This window comes from Tyto alba, unplaced genomic scaffold, assembly GCF_018691265.1.
Source record: "Tyto alba isolate M040663 unplaced genomic scaffold, T.alba_DEE_v4.0 Super-Scaffold_34, whole genome shotgun sequence".
Classification (NCBI taxonomy): domain Eukaryota; kingdom Metazoa; phylum Chordata; class Aves; order Strigiformes; family Tytonidae; genus Tyto; species Tyto alba.
This window is the reverse complement of record NW_024881309.1, coordinates 686,256-706,361: the sequence shown is the minus strand read 5'-3', so window position 1 is coordinate 706,361 and position 20,106 is coordinate 686,256. Positions and strand designations below refer to the sequence as shown.

Below are 20,106 nucleotides of genomic sequence, written 5' to 3'. Positions count from 1 at the left end.
TTTTTTCCACCCCCCCCTTTTTTTTTTTTTTCTTTTTTTTTTTTTTTTTGTTGTGTTGTTGACATTGTTTTGGGTTTGTTGTGGTGTTTTGGTTTTTTTTTTTGTGTTTTTTTTTGTTTTTTTTTTGTCTTTTTGTTTTCTGCAAACACAGGCACTGGAGGGGGGGGGGGAGGAGCAGGGGCCGGGGCACAGGGTGGGGGGACAGGCATGCGGACGCGTGCTTCGGGGCCGCAGCTCCGGCTGCCGGCTCGGCTCCCATCGCCGTCTCCGTCGGGCTGGAACCAGGACAGGACAGCCAGTGCGAGCTCTGCGGGGATGGGGGACCCCCCCCTCTGCCAGTGAGCCAGAACCGGGGCACCCCAGCGCCCCTCCCTAACCCCGCGCCCGCGCTCACCTTCACTGGAGTGGGGCGACGGGGGCCCCCGAGCCGTGGAAGTGGACGTTCTGCCACTTGCCGTCGCGGCGGTGCCAGACGCGGGTCTCCTCCGACTGACTGGTGCGGGGCCGGCCCTGGGCGTCGATGTACTGGGTGAGGCGGATGTAGGCGATGCAGGCGGCATCCTCCCCGATGACGTGCACGTGGGGGTTCAGGATGGTCGTGTGGATCGGCTTGTTGTTCTTGGAGAGCACTGCGAGGGGTTCGGGGAGTGTTGGGGGGGGGGGGGGGGGGGGAGCGGCTGTCAATGGGGTGGGCAGGGGTGCGGGCAGGGCAGGAGGGGAGGGGTTGGACGGGCAGGTCTGGGGGGGGCAGGGTGGATGGACGGACAGGCGGGAGGGACAGGCTGGCATTGCGTGCAGGCAGGGAGGGATCCAGCATAGAGGGGTGGAGGGACAGGCAGGACAGATGGACAGGCAGACAGGATGGGTAGATGGGCAGGGAGGGGGCAGGCAGGATGGGCAGGCAGGCAGAGGTGGGGGGATGGACACACGGATGGGCAGAGGTGGGGGGACGGACACACGGACAGGCAGAGGTGGGGGGACGGACACACGGATGGGCAGAGGTGGGGGGACGGACACAGGGATGGGCAGAGGTGGGGGGACGGACACACGGATGGGCAGAGGTGGGGGGACGGACACACGGACGGGCAGAGGTGGGGGGACGGACACACGGATGGGCAGAGGTGGGGGGACGGACACACAGACGGGCAGAGGTGGGGGGACGGACACAGGGACGGGCAGAGGTGGGGGGACGGACACACAGACGGGCAGAGGTGGGGGGACGGACACACGGACGGGCAGAGGTGGGGGGATGGACACACAGACGGGCAGGCAGAAGATGTGGGCAGCGGGCAGGCAGAGGACAGGCAGGGGAACGGGATGGATGGACAGAGGGACCAAACAGGGGACGGGGCAGGAGCTGGGCACGACAGGCAGAGGCGAGGCGAGGGCTGGGAGGTTTGGACGGACAGATGGACAGGAAGGAAGAGGGCAGGGGACAGACAAGATTGCCTGGCAGGCGCGTGGAGGGGAGGACGGGGACAGATAAGGCAAGAGAAGCAGGGGACAGCCAGGCGGGGGGAGGGGGGGGGGGACACACAGCCAGGCAGGGGGACGGGCAGGACAGACGGCGAGACAGGCAGGACAGACCTGGGGCCAGGCTGGGGGCCGGGTAGAGGGAGAAGAAGGATGGGCCAGGCAGGGAGGCCGCAGGCAGGGAGCGGGCTGGGCGAGGGTAGGGAACGGGCAGCACCGGGCACTCACGGTTTTCGAAATAGAAGCGGTGGAAGTCCATGCCCTCCACCAGGTTGCCCAGAGCCTCAGGCTCGAAGGAGGTGAGCCCGGGGTCACAGATCTTCCTGCAAGGCACTGGGTGAGCAGCGGCCCCACCCAGCCCCGCCCAACCCCGCCCAACCCCACCCAGCCCCGCCCAGCCCCGCCCATGGGTCCCCACTCACGCGTAGGCCTCGAAGTCCCCGTTGTTGACGGCCTCGATGAGCTGCTCCGTGATCTTGATGATCTCCTGCTTGCGAGCTGGAGGGGGGGGACGGGGGGGGGGGACACGGCCAGTGTCAGCGCCCGTCCCCATCCTCATCCCCCCGTCCCCGCATCGGGGTCCCCTGGGCTGGAGGGGAGGGATGGGGGGGAAGGGACGATGGAGATGGGGGGGGGGGGGGGGGCAGAGGGGAGAGGGACGGACACACGCCTTGGAGATGTGGGATGGACATGGTGACATGGGACATGGAGAGGGGACATGGGGGGGGGGCGTGGGGACAGACACACAGGCCACAGGGACAGAGAGACAGACACGGGGACAGCCACAGACACCATGGGGACAAACAGGCAGGCCACAGAGACAGCCACAGAGATCATGGGGACAGACAGACAGACACAGGGACAGCCACAGAGACCATGGGGACAGACGGACAGACACAGGGACAGCCACAGAGACCATGGGGACAGATGGACAGACACAGGGACTGCCACAGAGACCATGGGGACAGACGGACAGAAACAGGGACTGCCACAGAGACCATGGGGACAGACAGACACAGGGACAGCCACAGAGACCATGGGGACAGACGGACAGACACAGGGACAGCCACAGAGACCGTGGGGACAGACAGACACAGGGACAGCCACAGAGACCATGGGGACAGACTGACAGACACAGGGACAGCCACAGAGACCATGGGGACAGACGGACAGACACAGGGACAGATGAACACAGGGACAGCCACAGGGACCATGGGGACAGACAGACGGACACGGGGACCGCCACGCGCCCGGGGCAGCTCTGCCACACCAGGAACAGTGTCCCCATGGTCCAGGGGTCCTGTGCTCTTCCAGCATGTCCCAGCGCTGCCCAGTGCCCTCCCAGTGCCAGCTCACCATGTCCCAGCGCTGCCCAGTGCCCTCCCAGTGCCAGCTCACCATGTCCCAGCGCTTCCCAGTGTCTCCCCTGCATGTCCCAGTACACCCCAGTGCCATTCCGGTGCATCCCAATACATCCAGTTCCATACCAGTACCTCCCAGTGCCACCCCACTGCATCTCAGTGCCACTCCAGTGCGCCCCAGTGCCACCAATGCGTATTACGGGAGATCCCAGTTCCATGCAAGTGCATCACAACACATCCCAAAGCGATCCTGTCTCATCCCAGTGCGGGCCAGCGCTGGTCCGGCGCACTCCAATACATCCCAGTTCCACCCCAGTGTAATCCTGCTGCAACCCAGCGACACCCCAGTACATTCCAGTGCCATCCCAGTGCGAGTGCTCCAGTACCATTCCACGGCATCCCGCTACACCCCAGTTTACACCAGTACATCCCAGGGCCACCGCAGTGCATTTCAGTGCAACCCAGTGCCAGCCTACTCTTCCCAGTGACCTGCTGGTACATTCCAGTTCAGCCCAGTTCCATCCCAGTGTCATGCTCTTGGATTCCAGTGTGTTCCAGGGCACCTCAGTGCAATCCCAGTGTGTTCCAGTACCATTCCAACGCAGCCCACTCCGCTACATCCCAATGCCTCATTTCATCCTGATGCCACCCCAGTGCTACTCCAGTGCGCACCAGTACAGCTCAGTTACATCCCAGTATGTCCCACTTCATCCCAGTGATAACCCCCTGCCTCTCAGTGCCGATCTGCTGTGTCCCAGTGCTATTCTAGTGCATCCCAATACATCCCAGTTCCATTCCAGTGCCTTGCAGTAGCATTCTACTGCTTCCCAGTGCACCCCAGTACCATTCCAGTGCATTCCAGTAGACTCCAGTCCCATCCAGTGCATCCCACTGCCATGCCAGTGCATCTCCATTCATCTCAGTACTATCCCACTGTAACCCAGTGCATTCCAAGTGCCATCCCAGTCCACTCCTGTGCCACCCCAGTATGTTCCAGTGCCATCCCGATGCATCTCAGTGCCACTCCACTATATCCCAGTGCGTCCCAGTGCATCTCACCACCCCTGTGCCAAACCCAGTGCACCCCAGTGTCTCCCAGTGCACTCCAACACAGCCCACTTTCATTCCAGTATGTCCCAGTGCCATCCTAGTGCATCCTGGTGCATCCCAGTACCATTCCAGTGCATTCCAACACAGTCCACTTCCATCCCAGAGCATCCCAGTACCACTTCAGAGCGTATTGATACACTCCAGTTTGTCCCAGTTTATCCCTTGTCCTCCCACTGCATCTCAGTGCCAATCATCTACTGGTGCCCTAGTGCCATTCCAGTGGATCCCAATACATCCCAGTACATCCCAGTTCTATCCAGTGCGTATCAGTTAATCTTGGTACCATCCCACTGCATCCCAGCATCATTCCAGTGCATCCCAGTGCCATCCCAGTGTGATGCAGTGCATCTCAGTGCCATCCCAGTGCCATATCAGTACATCCCAATGCCACCCCAGTGCGTGTCAGTGCATCCCAGTGCCATCTCAGTGAATCCCAGTACCAACCCAGTCCATCCCAGTGCCATTCCACTACATCCCAGTGCATCCCAATGACACCCGAGTGTATGTTGGTACATCCCAGTGCCACCTCAGTGCATCCCAGTTCTTCCAACTCCATCCCAGAGCATTCCAGCACCATCTCAATGCATCCCAGTGCTGTCCCAGTGCATCCCTGGGCCATTACAGTGCGTCCCAACGCATCCCACTTCCATTCCAGTACACCCCGATGCATCCTGGTGCCATCACAACATCCTCCCAGTGCATTCCAGTGATGTCCCACTGCACCCCGATGCATCCCGGTGCCAACCCAGTACATTCCAGAATCCTCCCAGTGCATCCCAGTGTCATCTCAGTGCACCCCAGTGTCATTCCAGTGCATCCCAGTGCCGTCCTAGTGCTGCTGCAGTGCATCCCAGCACATCCCAGCACCCTCCCAGTGCATCTCAGCATGCTCCCAGTGCATCCCAGCACCTTCCCAGGGCATCCCAGCACCTTCCCAGTGCATCCCAGCACCTTCCCAGGGCATCCCAGCACCTTCCCAGGGCATCCCAGCACCCTCCCAGGGCAATCTAGCACGCTCCCAGTGCATCCTAGCACATTTCCAGTGCATCCCAGCACGCTCCCAGGGCATCCCAGCACTTTCCCAGTGCATCTCAGCACCTTCCCAGGGCATCCCAGCACCTTCCCAGGGCATCCCAGCACTTTCCCAGTGCATCTCAGCACCTTCCCAGGGCATCCCAGCACCTTCCCAGGGCATCCCAGCACGCTCCCAGTGCATCCTAGCACATTTCCAGTGCATCCCAGCACCCACCCAGGGCATCCCAGCACTTTCCCAGTGCACCCCAGCACTTTCCCAGTGCATCCCAGCACCCACCCAGTGCATCCCAGCACCCACCCAGGGCATCCCAGCACCTTCCCAGTGCATTCCGCCACCCTCCCAGTGCATTCTAGCACGTTTCCAGTGCATCCCAGCACCCACCCAGGGCATCCCAGCACCCTCCCAGTGCACCCCAGCGCCAGCCCCACCCCACCGCCCTCCCGCGCCCCTGTCACCTTTCGTGTCCTCGTCCTCGATGGTGGTGTTGGTGCTGTCGGACGACTCCTGCCAGTGGGATGGCGGCGATGCAGGGAGGGGGGGAGGGAGACAGACAAACGGAGAAGGGTCAGAATCAGGCCCGGGCAGGGATGGGGGGGCTGAGCCCGGCTGGGGCTCGGCAGGACCCCGATGATGCCGGGTGGGTGGGGGGGAGCCCCCCATCACCGCGCCCCCTGCGCGCTCCTTATCCACTCCAGCACCACGTCAGCCCCCTCCCCGCCCCCCCCGTGCCATGGCTGATGCTGGGGGGGAGGATGGAGGTGGAAAGCGGGGCCCCAAACGACCCCGGGGCGGGGGCTAACGAACGCGGGCGGGGCGAGAAGGGAAGAGAGGCAGCAATACCTTGATGCCGTCCGCGGGATTATGAATTACGGTAGTTTGAGGCTCCTACGGGAGAAGGGAGAGAGACAGAGGCGGGGGGGGGGGGGGGCGGGGAGGAAGCGAGAGCCCGGGGTGGGGGGACAACGGATTGGGGGGGGGGGGGACGACGACGGAGCGAGCAGCACGCGGACGGGGGCGAAGAGAGACCCAGACCGGATTCGGGGAGGGGCAGAGGAGGGGGGGAGAGAAGCAGAGAGTCATTAGTCCAGCGAAAGCCAAATGGTTTAATTCACAGAAAGACAGAAGGGGGGGGGGGGGGGGGGGCGGACAGGGAAAGAGGGGGGGAGAGAGAGTGGGGGGAGAGAGACGCAGCGGGCCCCCAGGGGTGGCCAAGGTCGTGGAGGGCACCTCCGTGCCCGTGTCCTGCACCCACTGTGCCGGGGGGGGGGGCGGTCACGGTGGGCACCCCCGTGCCTGTGTCCTGCACCCACCTTGCTGTCCGCATCGCCAGAGCACCCCTGGATCCGGCCCCCCCCGCCCAGCCCCCCCCCAGCCCCGGACTTTGCACTTACCTTCTCCGCATGGGTGCAGCACCCCCGTGCCCGTACCCTGCACCCACCTTGCCGTCCATGTGGTGGGGGCACCCCCATGTCCGTATCCTGCACATCCCCCCCCCCCCCCCCCCCAATCCATCCCGGTCCCCGTGACCCGCCCCCCCCCATCCCCAGCAGCACCTGACAGACAGACAGACAGCGGGATGAGGCAGGGGAGGGGGCGCATGGCGATGGATGGGATGGGATGGATCCGGCCGGGGGGAGTGGTGCAGGGGGGTGCGGGGGGGGGGACACGTACCAGCGCGGCGGGTGGGAGCGTCCCCTTGGGGCTGGTGACGCCGGCGCTGCCTTTGGTGCTGTTGGTCTGAGGCTGGGGGGGGGGAGAGAGGGGGGGGGGGCTCAGCGGCACGGGGTGGGGGGCAGCCCCCCCCCAGCTCCCCCCGCAGCCCCTCACCTTCACGCCATCCGCCTTCTTGTTCAGTAAGCTCTTAGCTGCTGTGTGTGGGGGGGAAGAGAGTATCAGCGGCTGTCCCCTCCCTTGGGGACAAGGGACACTGTGTGTGTCCCCTCCACCCTGACCCCCCCCTCCCTAGCCCCCCCCCCCCCCCGATGCCCCTCCCGGGTGCCAGCAGCACCCACTCCCCCGCTGTTGGGGGGGGGACATGCTGGGAGGGGGTTGTCCCCATCTTGGGGGTGTCCCCATCCTGAAGGGGGGAAGGTCCCCACCCTGGGGGGGGTGGTGCCCCCAACCTGGGGGGGGTGTCCCCATCTTGGGGGACACATGCATGAGCTGAGGGGGAGGGGTCCCCATCCTGGTGGCCCCCACGTTGGGGGGGCAGGGCTGGCTTACCTTGGAGAAATGCAGAGAGGAAAGCGAGAGAGAGGGGGGTGGGGGGAAGGCGAGAGAGAAACGGGAGGAAAAGGAGGAAAAAGGGAAAAAACATAAAATAAAAAACATAAAAAAGATGAGTTGAGTCCGGGGGGGGGGGGGCGGCCCCCTGTGCCCCCCCCCAGTGTCACCCTGGAGGGGGACGAGGACGGGGGGGGGGGGAGAATCTGTTGCTATCATGATCTCCAGCCAGTGGGGGGGGTGGGGGGGGGGACACACACAAGTGGCCTGGGGGGAGGGTGTCACCTCGAGCATCCTCACTGGTCCTCCAAGCTCAGGGACCACCCCCTCTCCACCGGCATCACAGGGTGGGGGGGGGGGGTTGTGTGGTGACAGCAGGGTGGCACAGAGCAGCACCCAGTGGGGGGGGGCAGGGAAGGGAGGGAGAGAGGGGACACCCCTGCCCCCCCCCCAGCAGACCTGTGTCCCCATGGGGGTCCCTGGCGGGGTGTCCCCAAGGGTCCCGGTCCCTCCTCCGAAAGCAGGCGGGCACTGAGAGGTGGGGGTTTAAACCACAGCCAAATTGGGGGGGGGGGCCCGGATTGGGGGGGGGCCCCAGTGGGGCGCGGGGCAGCTGTAGCCCTTGGGGTGGGGTTGGGGGGGGGGGGGGGGGATGACACACGGTTTAAGACCCGCCAAGTGTTTCACGGCACTACAAACACCGGCTGCAGCTCTCAGAAAGCCATGCGGGGGGGGGGCGGGGGGGGCATGCGGCGGGGCCACATGCAGGTGGGGGGGCACGTGGGCTGGGGGACACGGCAGGGGGGACACGGGGGGGACACGGAGCATGCAGCCGCTTTGCCCCCCCTCCATGCACTGGTGTGCCCCCCCTGTGTGTGGGGGGGAGGGCAATGCCGTGGGTGGGAGCAATGGCGGGGGGGGGGGCACCCTAAAATTTTAGCCCTCCCCCAACTCCCCATTGCTTGACCCAGGCAGGGATCCCTGGGGGGTGTCACCACAGCCTGTGTCATCCCCCCCCCAAGGGACCACAGGCCCGGAGCAGGTCACAAGCACCCAAGCAGCATCCCCTGGGATTTTGGTGGGGGGGGTGTCAAGCATTGCAGGGGGTGGGGGGCGCAGAGACCCCTTTGGGGCCAGCCAGGGATTGACAGCGAGGTGGTGGTGGTGGGGACAGTGGCATCTCTCAGTCCCCGTGGGGAGGGGGAGAGGCTGTGAGCGGGGCGGGGGTGCAGGGTTGGGGTGCGGGGAGGGGGGGGCCATGCATGCGCTCCGATTTCCGAGGAGGGCACCCGAAACCTGTTGGGGGGGGGTGGGGGTGTGAGGAAGAGGATGGGGCGGGGATGTGGGGACAAAGGATCTGGGGCAGGGGGGACATCACACAGGAACCAAGCGGGGCTGGCGAGGGGTGGGGGGGGGGCCGGGGGGGGCCCTTTGCGGATGCGTCTACCTTGTTCCACCAGCCCCAGGGGGGCCCCGGCGGCGGCCGCCGACATGGTCGGAGGAGCGGTGGTCTGTCTGCCCACTGCGGGCAGGGACGGGCAGGAGAGAGAGAGAGAGAGGAGAGAAAGGGAGCAGAGCTCCTGTTAGGGGGAGGGGGGGGCAAGTGGGGGGGAGGGGGGCTGCAGCCGGGACCCCCACCTTCATACCCCGCCCCCCCCAACCCCCCAACAAGAAGTCCTGGGGGTGCCCATCACCCTGGCCTCAGGGCGTTGCTCCGTCGTCGTCCCCCTCCCTCCACTCCCCGTGTCCCCCCCCCCACCTTTCCCCGCCAGCCACCAGAGTGCGGGCGAGGGGGGGGGACACGACACATGGCGACCGGGCACTACCTGCTGCTGTGTGCGTGGGGTGGGAAGGGGGGGGCTGGATCCTGCCCCCCCCTTGGCTAACGCATGACCCCGTCCTCGCTGACAGGGAAAAAATGGGGGGGGGGGGGGGGGGGAGGGTTGGTTTTGGAGGCGGAAGGGGAAAGAGAGAAAGACAGCGACAGAGAGAGGGGAGAGGGTGGATACCGGCCTCGGCAGGGGCTGTGGGTGGGGGGGCCGAGGCCCCTGGCCCCCCTGGCGAGCGGGAGCCCCCCCTTACCTGAGAAGTTCCTGGTGGCCAACATGGTGGTGAGGATGGCGCCCTGCAAGGGAGGGAGGGAGCAGGATGAGGCCCTGGGCTTGGGGGGGGGGGGGGGGTGTGGGGGACAGGAATGGACCGTGCGGCGCTGGGTACCCGTGGGATGGGACCGTGGCCCGTGGCAAAGCGCCGCGCGTGAGCAGGATGGGACCGTGGGGCGACTGGGAAAGGACCGGGCGCTGCCAGGGGTCAACCGTACTGCACCGGGGCTGGGCAGGATGGTGCTGTGCCAGACCCGGCCCCGCTTCTCCCCTGAGAACACCTCACCTTGAGCTTCCTCCGGGCGTTGAACTTTTTCAGACACTCTACTGTCTCCTGCCTGTGCATCATGGAGGCCACGGTGGAGCGTTGCTGCGGGGGGACAGGGGGGGATCAGCACCAGGGGCTGGGGGGGGGCACACACCCCGCGGGGACGCTGGGGAGGGGGGGGGGACACGGCACTTACGCAGACCCACGGGTGCTTGAGGGCTTCGTGGGCTGTGATGCGCTTCGCGGGGTTGATGGTCAGCATCTGGTTGATGAGATTTTTCGCTTCGGGGGTGACCGTGTCCCACTCGGGCGAAGGGAACTGGGCGGGGGGACAGGAACGCAGTGGGGTGACGGGTGGGGAGGGGCAGCCCCGCGACACCCGTGTCCCTCTGCCTCCCCACAGGTCCCCAACCTGAGATGGGGCCCAAAGCCATCCCCCAGGCTCTGCTTGGTGGGGATCAGCTGTGGGGTCCTCAGTAGGTTCCATAGTTAACGGGCCGGGCGGCCACAGCACAGGGGGTGCCCGGCGCCGGGGACTTACGTCGTAGGCACCGGCCTTGATCTGTTGGTAGAGTTTGTGCTGGTCCTCATCCCAAAACGGCGGGTAGCCCACCAGCAAGATGTAGAGGATGACGCCTGGGCGAGGGAGAGAGGGGTCAGGGCTGGGGGACGGGACGGGGACCCCTGGCCGCCCGGCAGCTCCCCCCAGCCCTGCCCAGGGCCAGCGGTGTCCCCGGGATGGCCCGTCCCTGCGCCAGCCTTCCCGGCACCGTCCCCCCCCCCCCCCCCGGCAGCACTCAGCCGCACGGCACGGCCAGGGCGCGCAGCCCGGGATGGGACCAGGATGGGGACGGGGGGGGGACTGGGATGGGGACTGGGATGGGGACAGGATGGGGACAGGGTGGGGACTGGGATGGGACCAGGATGGGGACGGGGCGGGGACTGGGATGGGGACTGGGATGGGGACAGGGTGGGGACAGGGTGGGGACAGGGTGGGGACAGGGTGGGGACAGGGTGGGACCAGGATGAAGGGAACAGGACCAGGATGGGACCAGGATGAGGATGGATAGGGGCTGGGACAGGAACAGGGATGGGACCAGCATGGATCAGGATGAGACCAGGATGGGAATGGGATGGAGCCAGGAAAGGGACAGGATGGGAAGTGGGATGGGGATCAGGAAGGGACTGGGAAGGGGATCAGGATGAGATCAGGATGGAGATTGGGGTGGGATTGGGGTGGGATCGGGCAGGGGTTTGGGGTGGGATCAGGGTGGGATTGGGGTGGGATCGGGCAGGGGTTTGGGGTGGGATCAGGGTGGGATTGGGGTGGGATGGGGCTCTTACCGCATGCCCAGATGTCCACGGGTTTGCCGTAGGCCTCTTTGCGCAGGACTTCGGGGGAGAGGTAGCCGGGAGTGCCCGCGAAGCCTGGGACGGAGACGGGCGGGAGCAGAGCTGAGCCCCGGCGGGGGGGGGACGGGGACGGGGCGGTGGGCAGGGGACCGGGGCACAGGCACGGGGCAGGGATGTGCTGGGCGTAGGGTAGGGACACAGGGGGGACACGGAGGGGGGGGACACGGGTCAGGGACGGGGGCAGGGCAGGATGCTGTGGGCATGTGGGCACGGGGCGGGGGGACGTGGTGGGCACGGGACGTGGCGGGGGGGGGATGACACACACGGTGGGCACGGGGAGGGGGGCACTCACCGAACCAGGCCTGCTGATCCCCTTGCACCTCAATGGCGAGGCCGAAGTCGGCCAGCTTCACCGCTGCCCCTTTGCACTTGCTGGCCAGGAGCAGGTTCTCCGGCTGCCAGGCGCGAGGGGAGAGTAGGAACCCGGGGGGGGGGGGGTGGGGGGGTGGGATCCTGCCCATCTGCCAGCCCTGGCCCCCCCCAGCCCCCCCCCCCCCCCCCCAGCACCCCCTCCCCCCTGCAGCTCAAACCTACATCCCCAGCCCCACATCCCACATGCACCCCCCCCCCCCGCCCTGCACCCCATCTGGGGGTGATCTTGTGGGGGGGGGGGGGGGTCGCAGTGAACACCCAACTCAGCCCAGGAGTGTGCTGTGACTGCAGGGGGGGGGGGTCACATGCATCCCCAGAAAGGGGAGATGGCAGCTGGGGACACTCAGAGCAGAGGGGACACCCCCTCCCTCCCCAGCCGTAGGGGTTACTCAGTGACCCCCCCCCCCGCCTCCCCCCCCCACTAGGACCTGTGGCCTTGGGGACCCACCGAGCCCCAGCCCCACACCCCCCCCCCGGGCTGTGGGGACCCCAAGTCCTGGGAGGGGGGAGACCCGCCCTGTGCGGAGGGACGGATGGACGGACAGACAGATGGGGGGGGACACACACACTCACCTTGAGGTCCCTGTGGACGACCCCCATTTGGTGACAGTGGAGGACGGCCTCCAGGATCTGCTGGATGCAGTGGCTGCGTGCAAACGTCGGGGGGGGGGGGGGGGGGTCAGGGGCACGCTGCCCCCCCCCCCCTCCACCACCTCCTTACACCCCCTTTCCTGGGGGCACCTGAGACCTGCACCCCCCCAGACTGCCCCACCCCGCTGCGCTCAAGGAGACCCTACAAAAACAAGCAGTGATCTCATATTGGGGAGGGGGGGTGCTGAGCTTGGCACCCCCCACCCTGTGCCCCTGCCTGGGGGGGGGGGGGGGGGGTGTCACCCCTGACTGAGGGGGGGTCAATGCCTGGAGGGCGCCCATCACGGGATGCCCCCATCTTGGCATGGAGCCATGGGGGGGGGGAGGTGTCACCTGAATGGTGCTGCTGTGCCCCCCCCACCATGGGGACCTGCCCCCCCCCCCCCCGCCTCCAGCCCTGCTGCTGCCCGGACGCCGGGGTCCCCCAGACAGGACTCACAGGGCGGGGGGACGGGGGGGTGCGGGGAGGGTGGATGGAGACGAGACAAGAAAGAAAGAGGGAAAGAGCGGGGGGATGAGAGGCTGAAATGGGGGTGAAGGGGGGGCGCCCGCCTGGCTGGGGCATGATGGGGGGTGGGCAACCTCCCTGCAAAGGGGGGGGGGGGTCAAAAAATGGGGAGGGATGGGCAGAAAAAGGAGGGAGGAGAGAGCCCCAAAGTGGGGTCCCGGCGAGGGGAGCGGGGGGCTGGGAAGCGGGATGCTCCAGCGGGCGGGGGCAGCGCGGGGGGCACGGCTGCCCCGGCCCCCCCCCCCGTTATACTGACCTGCGGCTCCCTCTGCACAGGGGCAAAGTGATGGGTGGGAGAAACGCGTGCTAATAGCTCATGGACACAGTGACTGCAAAACAAAACGGGGGGGCGGGGGGCGGGTCGGGGAGGGGGGGGAAGGATGGAGGGGCAGAGGGTGGGAGAGGAGGGCAGGATGGGGTAAAGGGGGGGGGGAAGGGGGCAGGATGGGGGGGAAAGGGGGGCAGGATGGAGGTGCAAGGGGTGGGGGGGGGCGGGATGGAGAGGAATGGGATGGGAGTGGGGGGGAGGGTGGGGGGCAGGATGGCATAAAGTGGTGGGGGGGCAGGATGGGGGGGAAGATGGAGAGGGATGGGATGGGAGTGGGGGGCAGGATGGGGGGGTTGGGGGGATAGGAGAGGGGGATGGGGGGATACAGGGCAGGAGGGAGCAGGACAGAGGGGTGGAGGGGCAGAAAAGGGGGGGCAGGAGGGCAGGTCGAGGGCAGGTGGGGAGGCAAAACACAGGGAAAGGGGTGCGGGGTTTGGGGGGGGGGGGCAGCGAGTGGAGGGGCAGCGGTGGGACAGACGGACGGACACATGGATGGACACACGGACACGCACAGAGCCCGAGCAACGCGTGATGGGAGTGGGGAAGGACAGGGGGGAATGGGGGGGCGGGGGGGAGTGGGAGAACGGATGGAGTGGGGGGGTGAGGGGCACGGGTGGGGGTGGACGGGACAGGGACGGGGAGGGGTGGAGATGGGGGGAACGAGAGAGGGGGAGAAACAATGTTGTGAAAGCCCAGAGACCACGGGGACGGGCACACGGTGGGCACACAGGGTGCTGGGGGCTCGGTACCAGCATGGGGGGGGGGCCCTGGGGGCCCCCCCCCCCGCCACCAGCTCCCCCCCCCTCCAGCACATGTCATGACAGCGCCAGGCCTCAGCGGCAGCGGAGAGGAGCGTGGGGAGACGGGGTGGGATGTGGGGGGGCCCCACAGAGCACCCGGCAGCAGGATGGAGCCAGTGGCGGGGGGGGGGTTACAGTAATGGGGGGGCACCCCTCCCACCCACTGGGTGCCCCCCCCGCCTGCCTTGCTGGAGCTGCCCCATCTCTGCAGCCCCCCCGGAATGGGGGGGGGGGTGTGTCACTGGAGGGGGGGGCACTGGGGAGTCCGGGGCGGGGGGTGGGGGAGGTCTGGAGGGGGCACGGGGGCTCACCTGGCATCGGCTTCGCTGTAGTACTCCCGTGCCACGATGTCCTCGAAGAGCTCGCCACCCGTCACCCTGCAACGCAGCCGGGTCACCGCATCACCCCGGGCACCCCCAAACCCCCTGGGGTGCCCCCATACCCCTCCCCAGGCCACCCCACCCCCCCCCCCCCCAGCCACACTCACAGGTCGAAGACGAGGTAATGGAACCCCTCCTCTGAGATGCTGTCGTGGAGCCGCACTGCGGGGACAGGATGGGGACGGGGATGGGGACGGGGACTGGCTCAGCCTCGGCCCCGGGGAGCCCATGGCCCCAGAGCAGCTGCCACGTGTGGCACACGCGTGTCTGTGTCCCCTGCACCCGGTGTGTCCCACGGTAGCACCCAGCAGGACCCCAAGGTGGCATCCAGTGTGTCCCCAGGGGGGCACCCAGCGTGTCCCAATGGTGGCACCCAACAGGACCCCACGGTGGCACCCAGTGCGTCCCCAGGGGGGCACTCAGCATGTCCCAATAGTGGGAACCAGCGTGTCCCAATGGTGGCACCCAGTAGGACCCCATGGTGGCACCCAGTGTGTCCCCAGGGGGGCACTCAGCATGTCCCAATAGTGGGACCCAGCGTTTCCCAATGGTGGCACCCAGCAGGACCCTGAGGTGGCACCCAGTGTGTCCCCAGGGGGGCACCCAGCGTGTCCCAATGGTGGCACCCAGCAGGACCCTGTGGTGGCACCCGGTGTGTCCCCAGGGGGACACCCAGTAGGACCCCACGGTGGCACCCAGTGTGTCCCCAGGGGGGCACCCAGCATATCTCCAGGTGGCACCCAGCGTGTCCCTGGGTGGCAGCAGCACACCCCCGTGGTGGCACCCAGCATGTCCCAGGGATAACACCCAGCAGGACCCCAGGAGACCCCCCCCCCATGTCCCCAGATGGCCACCCAGCGCGGCCCCGGGGTGGCCCCCAGCTCACCGATGTTGGAGTGCTTCAGCAGCCGGCAGATGCGCGCCTCCCGCTCCAGCTTCTGGTGGTCTGGGGACACGGGAGGGGTCAGGTGGGGCACCCACCCCGGCCCCCCAGGGTCCCCATCCCCGGCCGGAGGAGCCCACAGGTGCCCAGGTGCACGTGGCTGGGTGGGGTGGGGGTGGGGTGTGCAGGTATGCGAGCGTGCGGGCACACACACACGTGTGCAGGTGTGCATGTGTGTGCGGGCAGGCACGAGGGTACGGGGGGGGTGGGGTGGGTGTGGGGGCAGGTTCACGTGGGCGTGCAGGGGTGTGTAGGGGCGCACGCGCGCGTGGGTCTGCACAGGGGCGCACGCACGTGTGCGCGTTTACGCAGCTGTGCACGCACGTGTAGCTGCGTGGTCGTGCATGTATCGATGCGTGTGCACGCGTGTGGCTGCGCACACGCGGGGGTGCCCACGCGTGTGGTTGTGCTTGCACTGCCGGCGCGCGCGTGGGGATGGATGTGTGGTTGTCTGTGTACACGTGTGTGAGGGTAGTACATGTTTTGCACCTGTGTGCAGGTGTGCCTGTGTGCAGCTGTACCCATGTATGCGGCTGTACCTGTGTACACGCACATACCTCTGTGTGCAGCTGTACATACGTGCACGTGTGCCACAGCACGTGTGTGCTTATACCTGGGTGCAGCTGCACACACGTGTCGCTGTACCCGTGTGCGTGGCTGTACCTGTGTGCGAGTGTACCCGTGTATGTGTGCAGCTGTACCTGTGTGTGGCCATACATGTGTGCACATGTAGACCCGTGTCTGCCGCTGTGCGAGCACATGGCTGTACCTGTGCGTGCATGTGTAGCGGGGTGTGCAGCTGTACCCGTGTGCACAGGCGTGTGCGCAGCCCTGCTGTGAGGGGACACACGGGCAGGGGTGTGAACACGCATGTAAAGCCATGATCACACACACGGCTCGCAGTGCATACACCCCCCCTCACCTTGCCTGCACACACGCATGCACACGTGTGTGCGCACCCACCCCATGCACACTGTACTCACACAGAGCAAACACACTGCTCACGCCCGTGCACACACACACACACACACGTGTGTACACAGCGTACACCCGCACACACCCACACACGCTCCGTGCCCCCATACGCTGCCTGCTCACAGGTGTGGATCCCCCCCCCCCCCACGCACGCTGGGCACACACACATCCCACGCCTGCACACACGACTCAGGTGTGCACACACCCGTGGCTACAGGCACACGTACATGCCCTGCTCACACACACACCCCCCCCCGCACACACGTGGTGCACATGCTTGCATACACGTCGCGTGCACACTGCTGGCGTGTGCGCGCCCCCCCCCCCATGCAGAGCTCACATGCACCTGGGCATGCACACACGCACCCCCCCGCGCTCCTCGGGTGTGCACTCACCCCCACACCACGAACACACGCGTGTGCACACACCCCCCCCCGTGAACATGCACAGGTGCGTGCACACACACACAGAGCTCACGCTGGTGCACACACACACACACAGCCCCCCGCACACACGGCCATACACATATCGGACACGCGCTGCACACACGCAGCCACCCCCCCGCTCACACCTGTACACCCCCTCCCGGGGGACCCGGGGCCGCCATGGGGCACCGAGGGGCAGCCCGGGCTGGGGGGGGCACAGCCACCCCGTGGGGCAACGGGGAGCGACTGGGCCCGATCCTGCGCCCAGGGAGCTCCCCCCCCCCCCCCCCCCCCCCCCAGTACCCTCGGCCACAACCACCATGGGTGTCCCCATGGGTGGCTGGGCTGGGGGGCACCCACCCCATGGGTGCGGGGGGGGGGTGGGGGGGTGTTGGGGGCCGGGGGGTCCTACCTCTGGCAGAGAGCTTTTTGGTGTTGATGATCTTGGCGGCGTACTCATGGCCGGTGCAGAGCTTGACGCAGCGCCGGACCACCGAGAAAGCCCCCCTGGGGAGGGAGACAGGCTCAGCGCCCCCCCCGCCTGCCTTAGCCCCCACCCAAAACCCAGGCACGGGTGGGCTCCCACCCATGACTCAGCACCTCATGGCCCGGGGGGGGGGGGGCTGCTGCACTGGCCGTGACTCAGCACCCGGGGGGGGGGGTGTGAACCCCAACACCCGGGGAGGGGGGTCCTGATGCCGCTTGGTCCCCCACCCCAGGCACGCCAGGGCCAGTGGATGGGGGGGGGGAGCTGGAGGGGTGCTGGGGTGGGGGGGGCTGGTGTCATGGGGTGGGGGGGGGGATGGAGAGGGGTGGTGGGATGGATCGGGCGCTGGCAGCCCGTTGCCAAGGGGACAGCGGGTGGCCCGGATGGCGGCGGTGGCCATGGTGGCGGCGATGGGTGGCGGTGGCCGCAGTGAGGGGCACAGGGCCCAGCTGTGGGGCACTGGGAGCCAGCGGCCCCCCCCCCCGGGGACAGCGACGGGGACAGCGTGGCCCCTCCAAGTGCCACCGCCGCTCGTCCCCCCCGCCCAGATCCGCCGTCCCTGCCCGGCCCCGGCCTGGGCTCAGCAGCTCCCATGGGGGAGGGTGGGGGTGTCGAGGGGGGGGGGGGGGGTCACAGAGGGGCTGGGGACACCGCGCTGAGCCCCGCAGCACCCCAGCCCTGCCGTGCCGAGGGTCCCACGGGAGACACGTGGGCCACAGGAGTCTGGGGGCGAGGCCACCCCCCTGCCATCCCACCAGGTCCCCACGGCCCCGGACACCGAGGGCTGGCACTGTGGGGACCCTGCTGGGGGGACAAGGGGGAACCCCCCCCCCCCCGGGCCTGGCACCCCCCCTGTCCCCCCCCGCAGCACCAGGGACAGGGGGCACAGTGGGTGCAGATCCTGCGGGAGGGATGATTGTCCTGGATCCCCCCCCCCCCCCAGCCGTGCCTCAGTTTCCCCACCGGCCAGGGGCTGGTGTCCCCAACAATCCCAGCATGGAGGGACACACACACACGCACACACACACAGACACACAGACACACAGACACACAGACACACAGACGTGCAGTGGCTGGTGGGTGACACGGACGGACTGAGGCGGGGGGGGGGGGGGGAACCACGTTGCCATAGCAACTGGGACGAGCTGGATTTTGGAGCGAGCTGGGGAATAGCCCCCGATTGGCACCACATCCCCCGGCCGGTACCCTCAAAGGGACCATGTCTACCCCTGCAAAATGTCCCCCCCAACCCCACTATGGGGGGGGGCATCTCTCCCCTCACCCGACAAGAACTGCTCCCACCTTTCCTCCCCCCCCCCCCCCCCCCCCCCCCCCAGTCTTTCATGCAGGTCAGGGAGGGGATTTTCTCCCCCCCTCCCCCCCCCCCGCCATGGCCTTGGAGGCAAATGAGCCCCCCCCCCCAAAACAAGCTCCTCCTCAGTTCCCCCCAACACCTCCCCCAGGAGGGGGGTCATGGATGTGGGGGGGTGTGGAAGGACCCGGGGGGGGAGCAGGGGGCACCCGGGGGTCTTTAAGGACTGGGGGGGGGGGTGGGGGGTGGGTGTCCAGAAGGGCTGGCAGCTATAAGGACTGGCGGGGGGGGGGGGTGGGTATAGCGGATTTGGGGAGTTATATAAGGCCCAAAGGGGTCCAGGGAGGGTGGGGCTGGAGGATGAGAAGGGTCTATAAAGACCCGGGGGGGGGAGGTATAGATGAGGGGTCTATAGAGATGGGGAGGGGCTGGAGAGGTTGGGGGGCAAGGGGGGCCTGGAGGATGGGTGGGGGGCGTCTAAAAGGAGCAGGTGCCTATAAGGACTCAAGGACGGTCTGGAGGATGAGGAATGTCTATAGGGACCGGGGGGGGGCTATAAGGACTCGGTGGGGGGGGGGATGTCTATCAGGATTGAGGGGGTCTGGGGGGGTTGGGAGGTCTATAAGGACCAGCATGGCTCTAAGGGCTGGGGGAGGTGTTGGTAAGGGCTTCTGGGGAGTTTGGAGGGAGGGGGGGGTCTATAAGGACCAGGACAGCTACAAGGACCAGGGGATCTGGAAAGGTGGGGGGGGGGTGTCTGTGAGGATGGAGGGGTCTATAGGGACCGGGGGAGCTGTAGGAGCCAGGGATGGGATCAGGATAGATGGAGAGGGGGGGTCTATAAGGATGGGGGGTCCACAGGGTCAAGGGTAGCTATAGGGACTGGCAGGATCTATAGGGATGGGTGATTATAGACTGGGGGGGGATCTGGAGGGATTGGGGGGGAGGGTCTGGGGTGACTGGGGCATAGAAAAGGTCAGGAAAGATCAGGGGGGATCTGTAAAGATGGGGACCCGTAAGGATGGGTGGGGGCCTTGGAGAACAAGGGGGCTGCAGGGACTGGGGGGGGCTGTGGGGACGCGGGGGACCGGAGGAACTGGGGGTCCGGGAGGAGCTGTAAGGCCCGGGGGTCCCTGCGGCGGGGGGGGGGGGGGCAGGTACCGGATTGAGAAGGGGGGGGGGCGGTATCGGGGGGGGGCAGGGCCAGTACCGGGGGGGAGGGCAATACGGGGGGGGGGGGGGGGGGGGCTGGGCAGGGCCGGTCCTGGGGTGGGGGGCCGGCGGGGGGGGGGGCCGGTCCCAGGTCCCGGGTTGGGGGGTGTGGGATGCGTCACGTCTGCACCGAGCAGCGGCCGGAGCCCCGGGCAGCGCCCCCCGCCCCCCGTCCCCCCCCCCCCCCCCCCCCCCCCCGTGCCCCCCCCCCCCCCCCGCGGCCGGGGCCGTGGCCGGTGGCTCTTACTTGCCGATCTCCTCGTAGAGCTGGTACTCGTCGGTGAAGCGGGTGCAGGGCACGGTGGTGGCCATGCTGCCGCCGCGCCGCGCCGCAATGAGCCGCCCCGGCACCGGCTCCGCTCCGGCTCCGCTCCGGCTCCAGCTCCGCCTGGCGCGGGGGGGCGGGAGGAGGCGCTGCCGGGCCGGGGGAGGCACCGGCCGGGGGAGGCACCAGACCGGGACAGCCCCCGCCGCCCCCCGCCCCGGCTGGGATCCCCCCCTCCCCTCCCTTCCCCGAGGCACCCCCCCCCCCCCCCCCCCCCCCGCCTCCAACCTGCCCCCGCGCCGGGGACCACCTCCCCCTCCCGCATCGCCCCCACACGCCGGTCCCCAGCCGCATCGCCCCCCCCCCCCCCTCCCCCGGGCCGGGACCCCCCCCCAGCACCCCGCGGGGGATCCTCCTTCCCCCGGCCCCGTGTCTGCCCAAGGGCCCCATAACCAGGTCCAC

At 67.6% G+C, this 20,106-nt stretch overlaps 1 protein-coding gene across 8 annotated transcripts; it reads right to left on the bottom strand.

Annotated features, from left to right (window-relative positions):
- Positions 1-98: 98 nt before the first annotated feature.
- CAMK2B (calcium/calmodulin dependent protein kinase II beta) lies at positions 99-19,794 on the bottom strand. 8 transcript variants are annotated; one of them, XM_042801361.1, is made up of 21 exons: positions 19,627-19,794; positions 16,781-16,875; positions 14,912-14,971; positions 14,133-14,187; positions 13,957-14,022; positions 11,932-12,004; positions 11,279-11,381; positions 10,918-11,001; positions 10,115-10,209; positions 9,770-9,892; positions 9,592-9,675; positions 9,286-9,328; positions 8,651-8,725; positions 6,808-6,848; positions 6,652-6,723; positions 5,821-5,865; positions 5,436-5,484; positions 1,896-1,971; positions 1,702-1,796; positions 395-629; positions 99-275 (listed from the first exon to the last, which is right to left on the bottom strand). In XM_042801361.1, exons 1-20 carry the CDS (start codon positions 19,689-19,691, stop codon positions 397-399), a joined length of 1,632 nt encoding a protein of 543 aa, XP_042657295.1. In that variant the 5' UTR covers positions 19,692-19,794; the 3' UTR covers positions 99-275; positions 395-396. The 8 variants fall into 8 exon arrangements, with proteins under 8 accessions (XP_042657295.1, XP_042657294.1, XP_042657296.1 ...); XM_042801360.1 differs by having other exon boundaries at positions 99-307; positions 19,627-19,793; XM_042801362.1 differs by having other exon boundaries at positions 99-307; positions 6,808-6,845; positions 19,627-19,793.
- Positions 19,795-20,106: the final 312 nt, after the last annotated feature.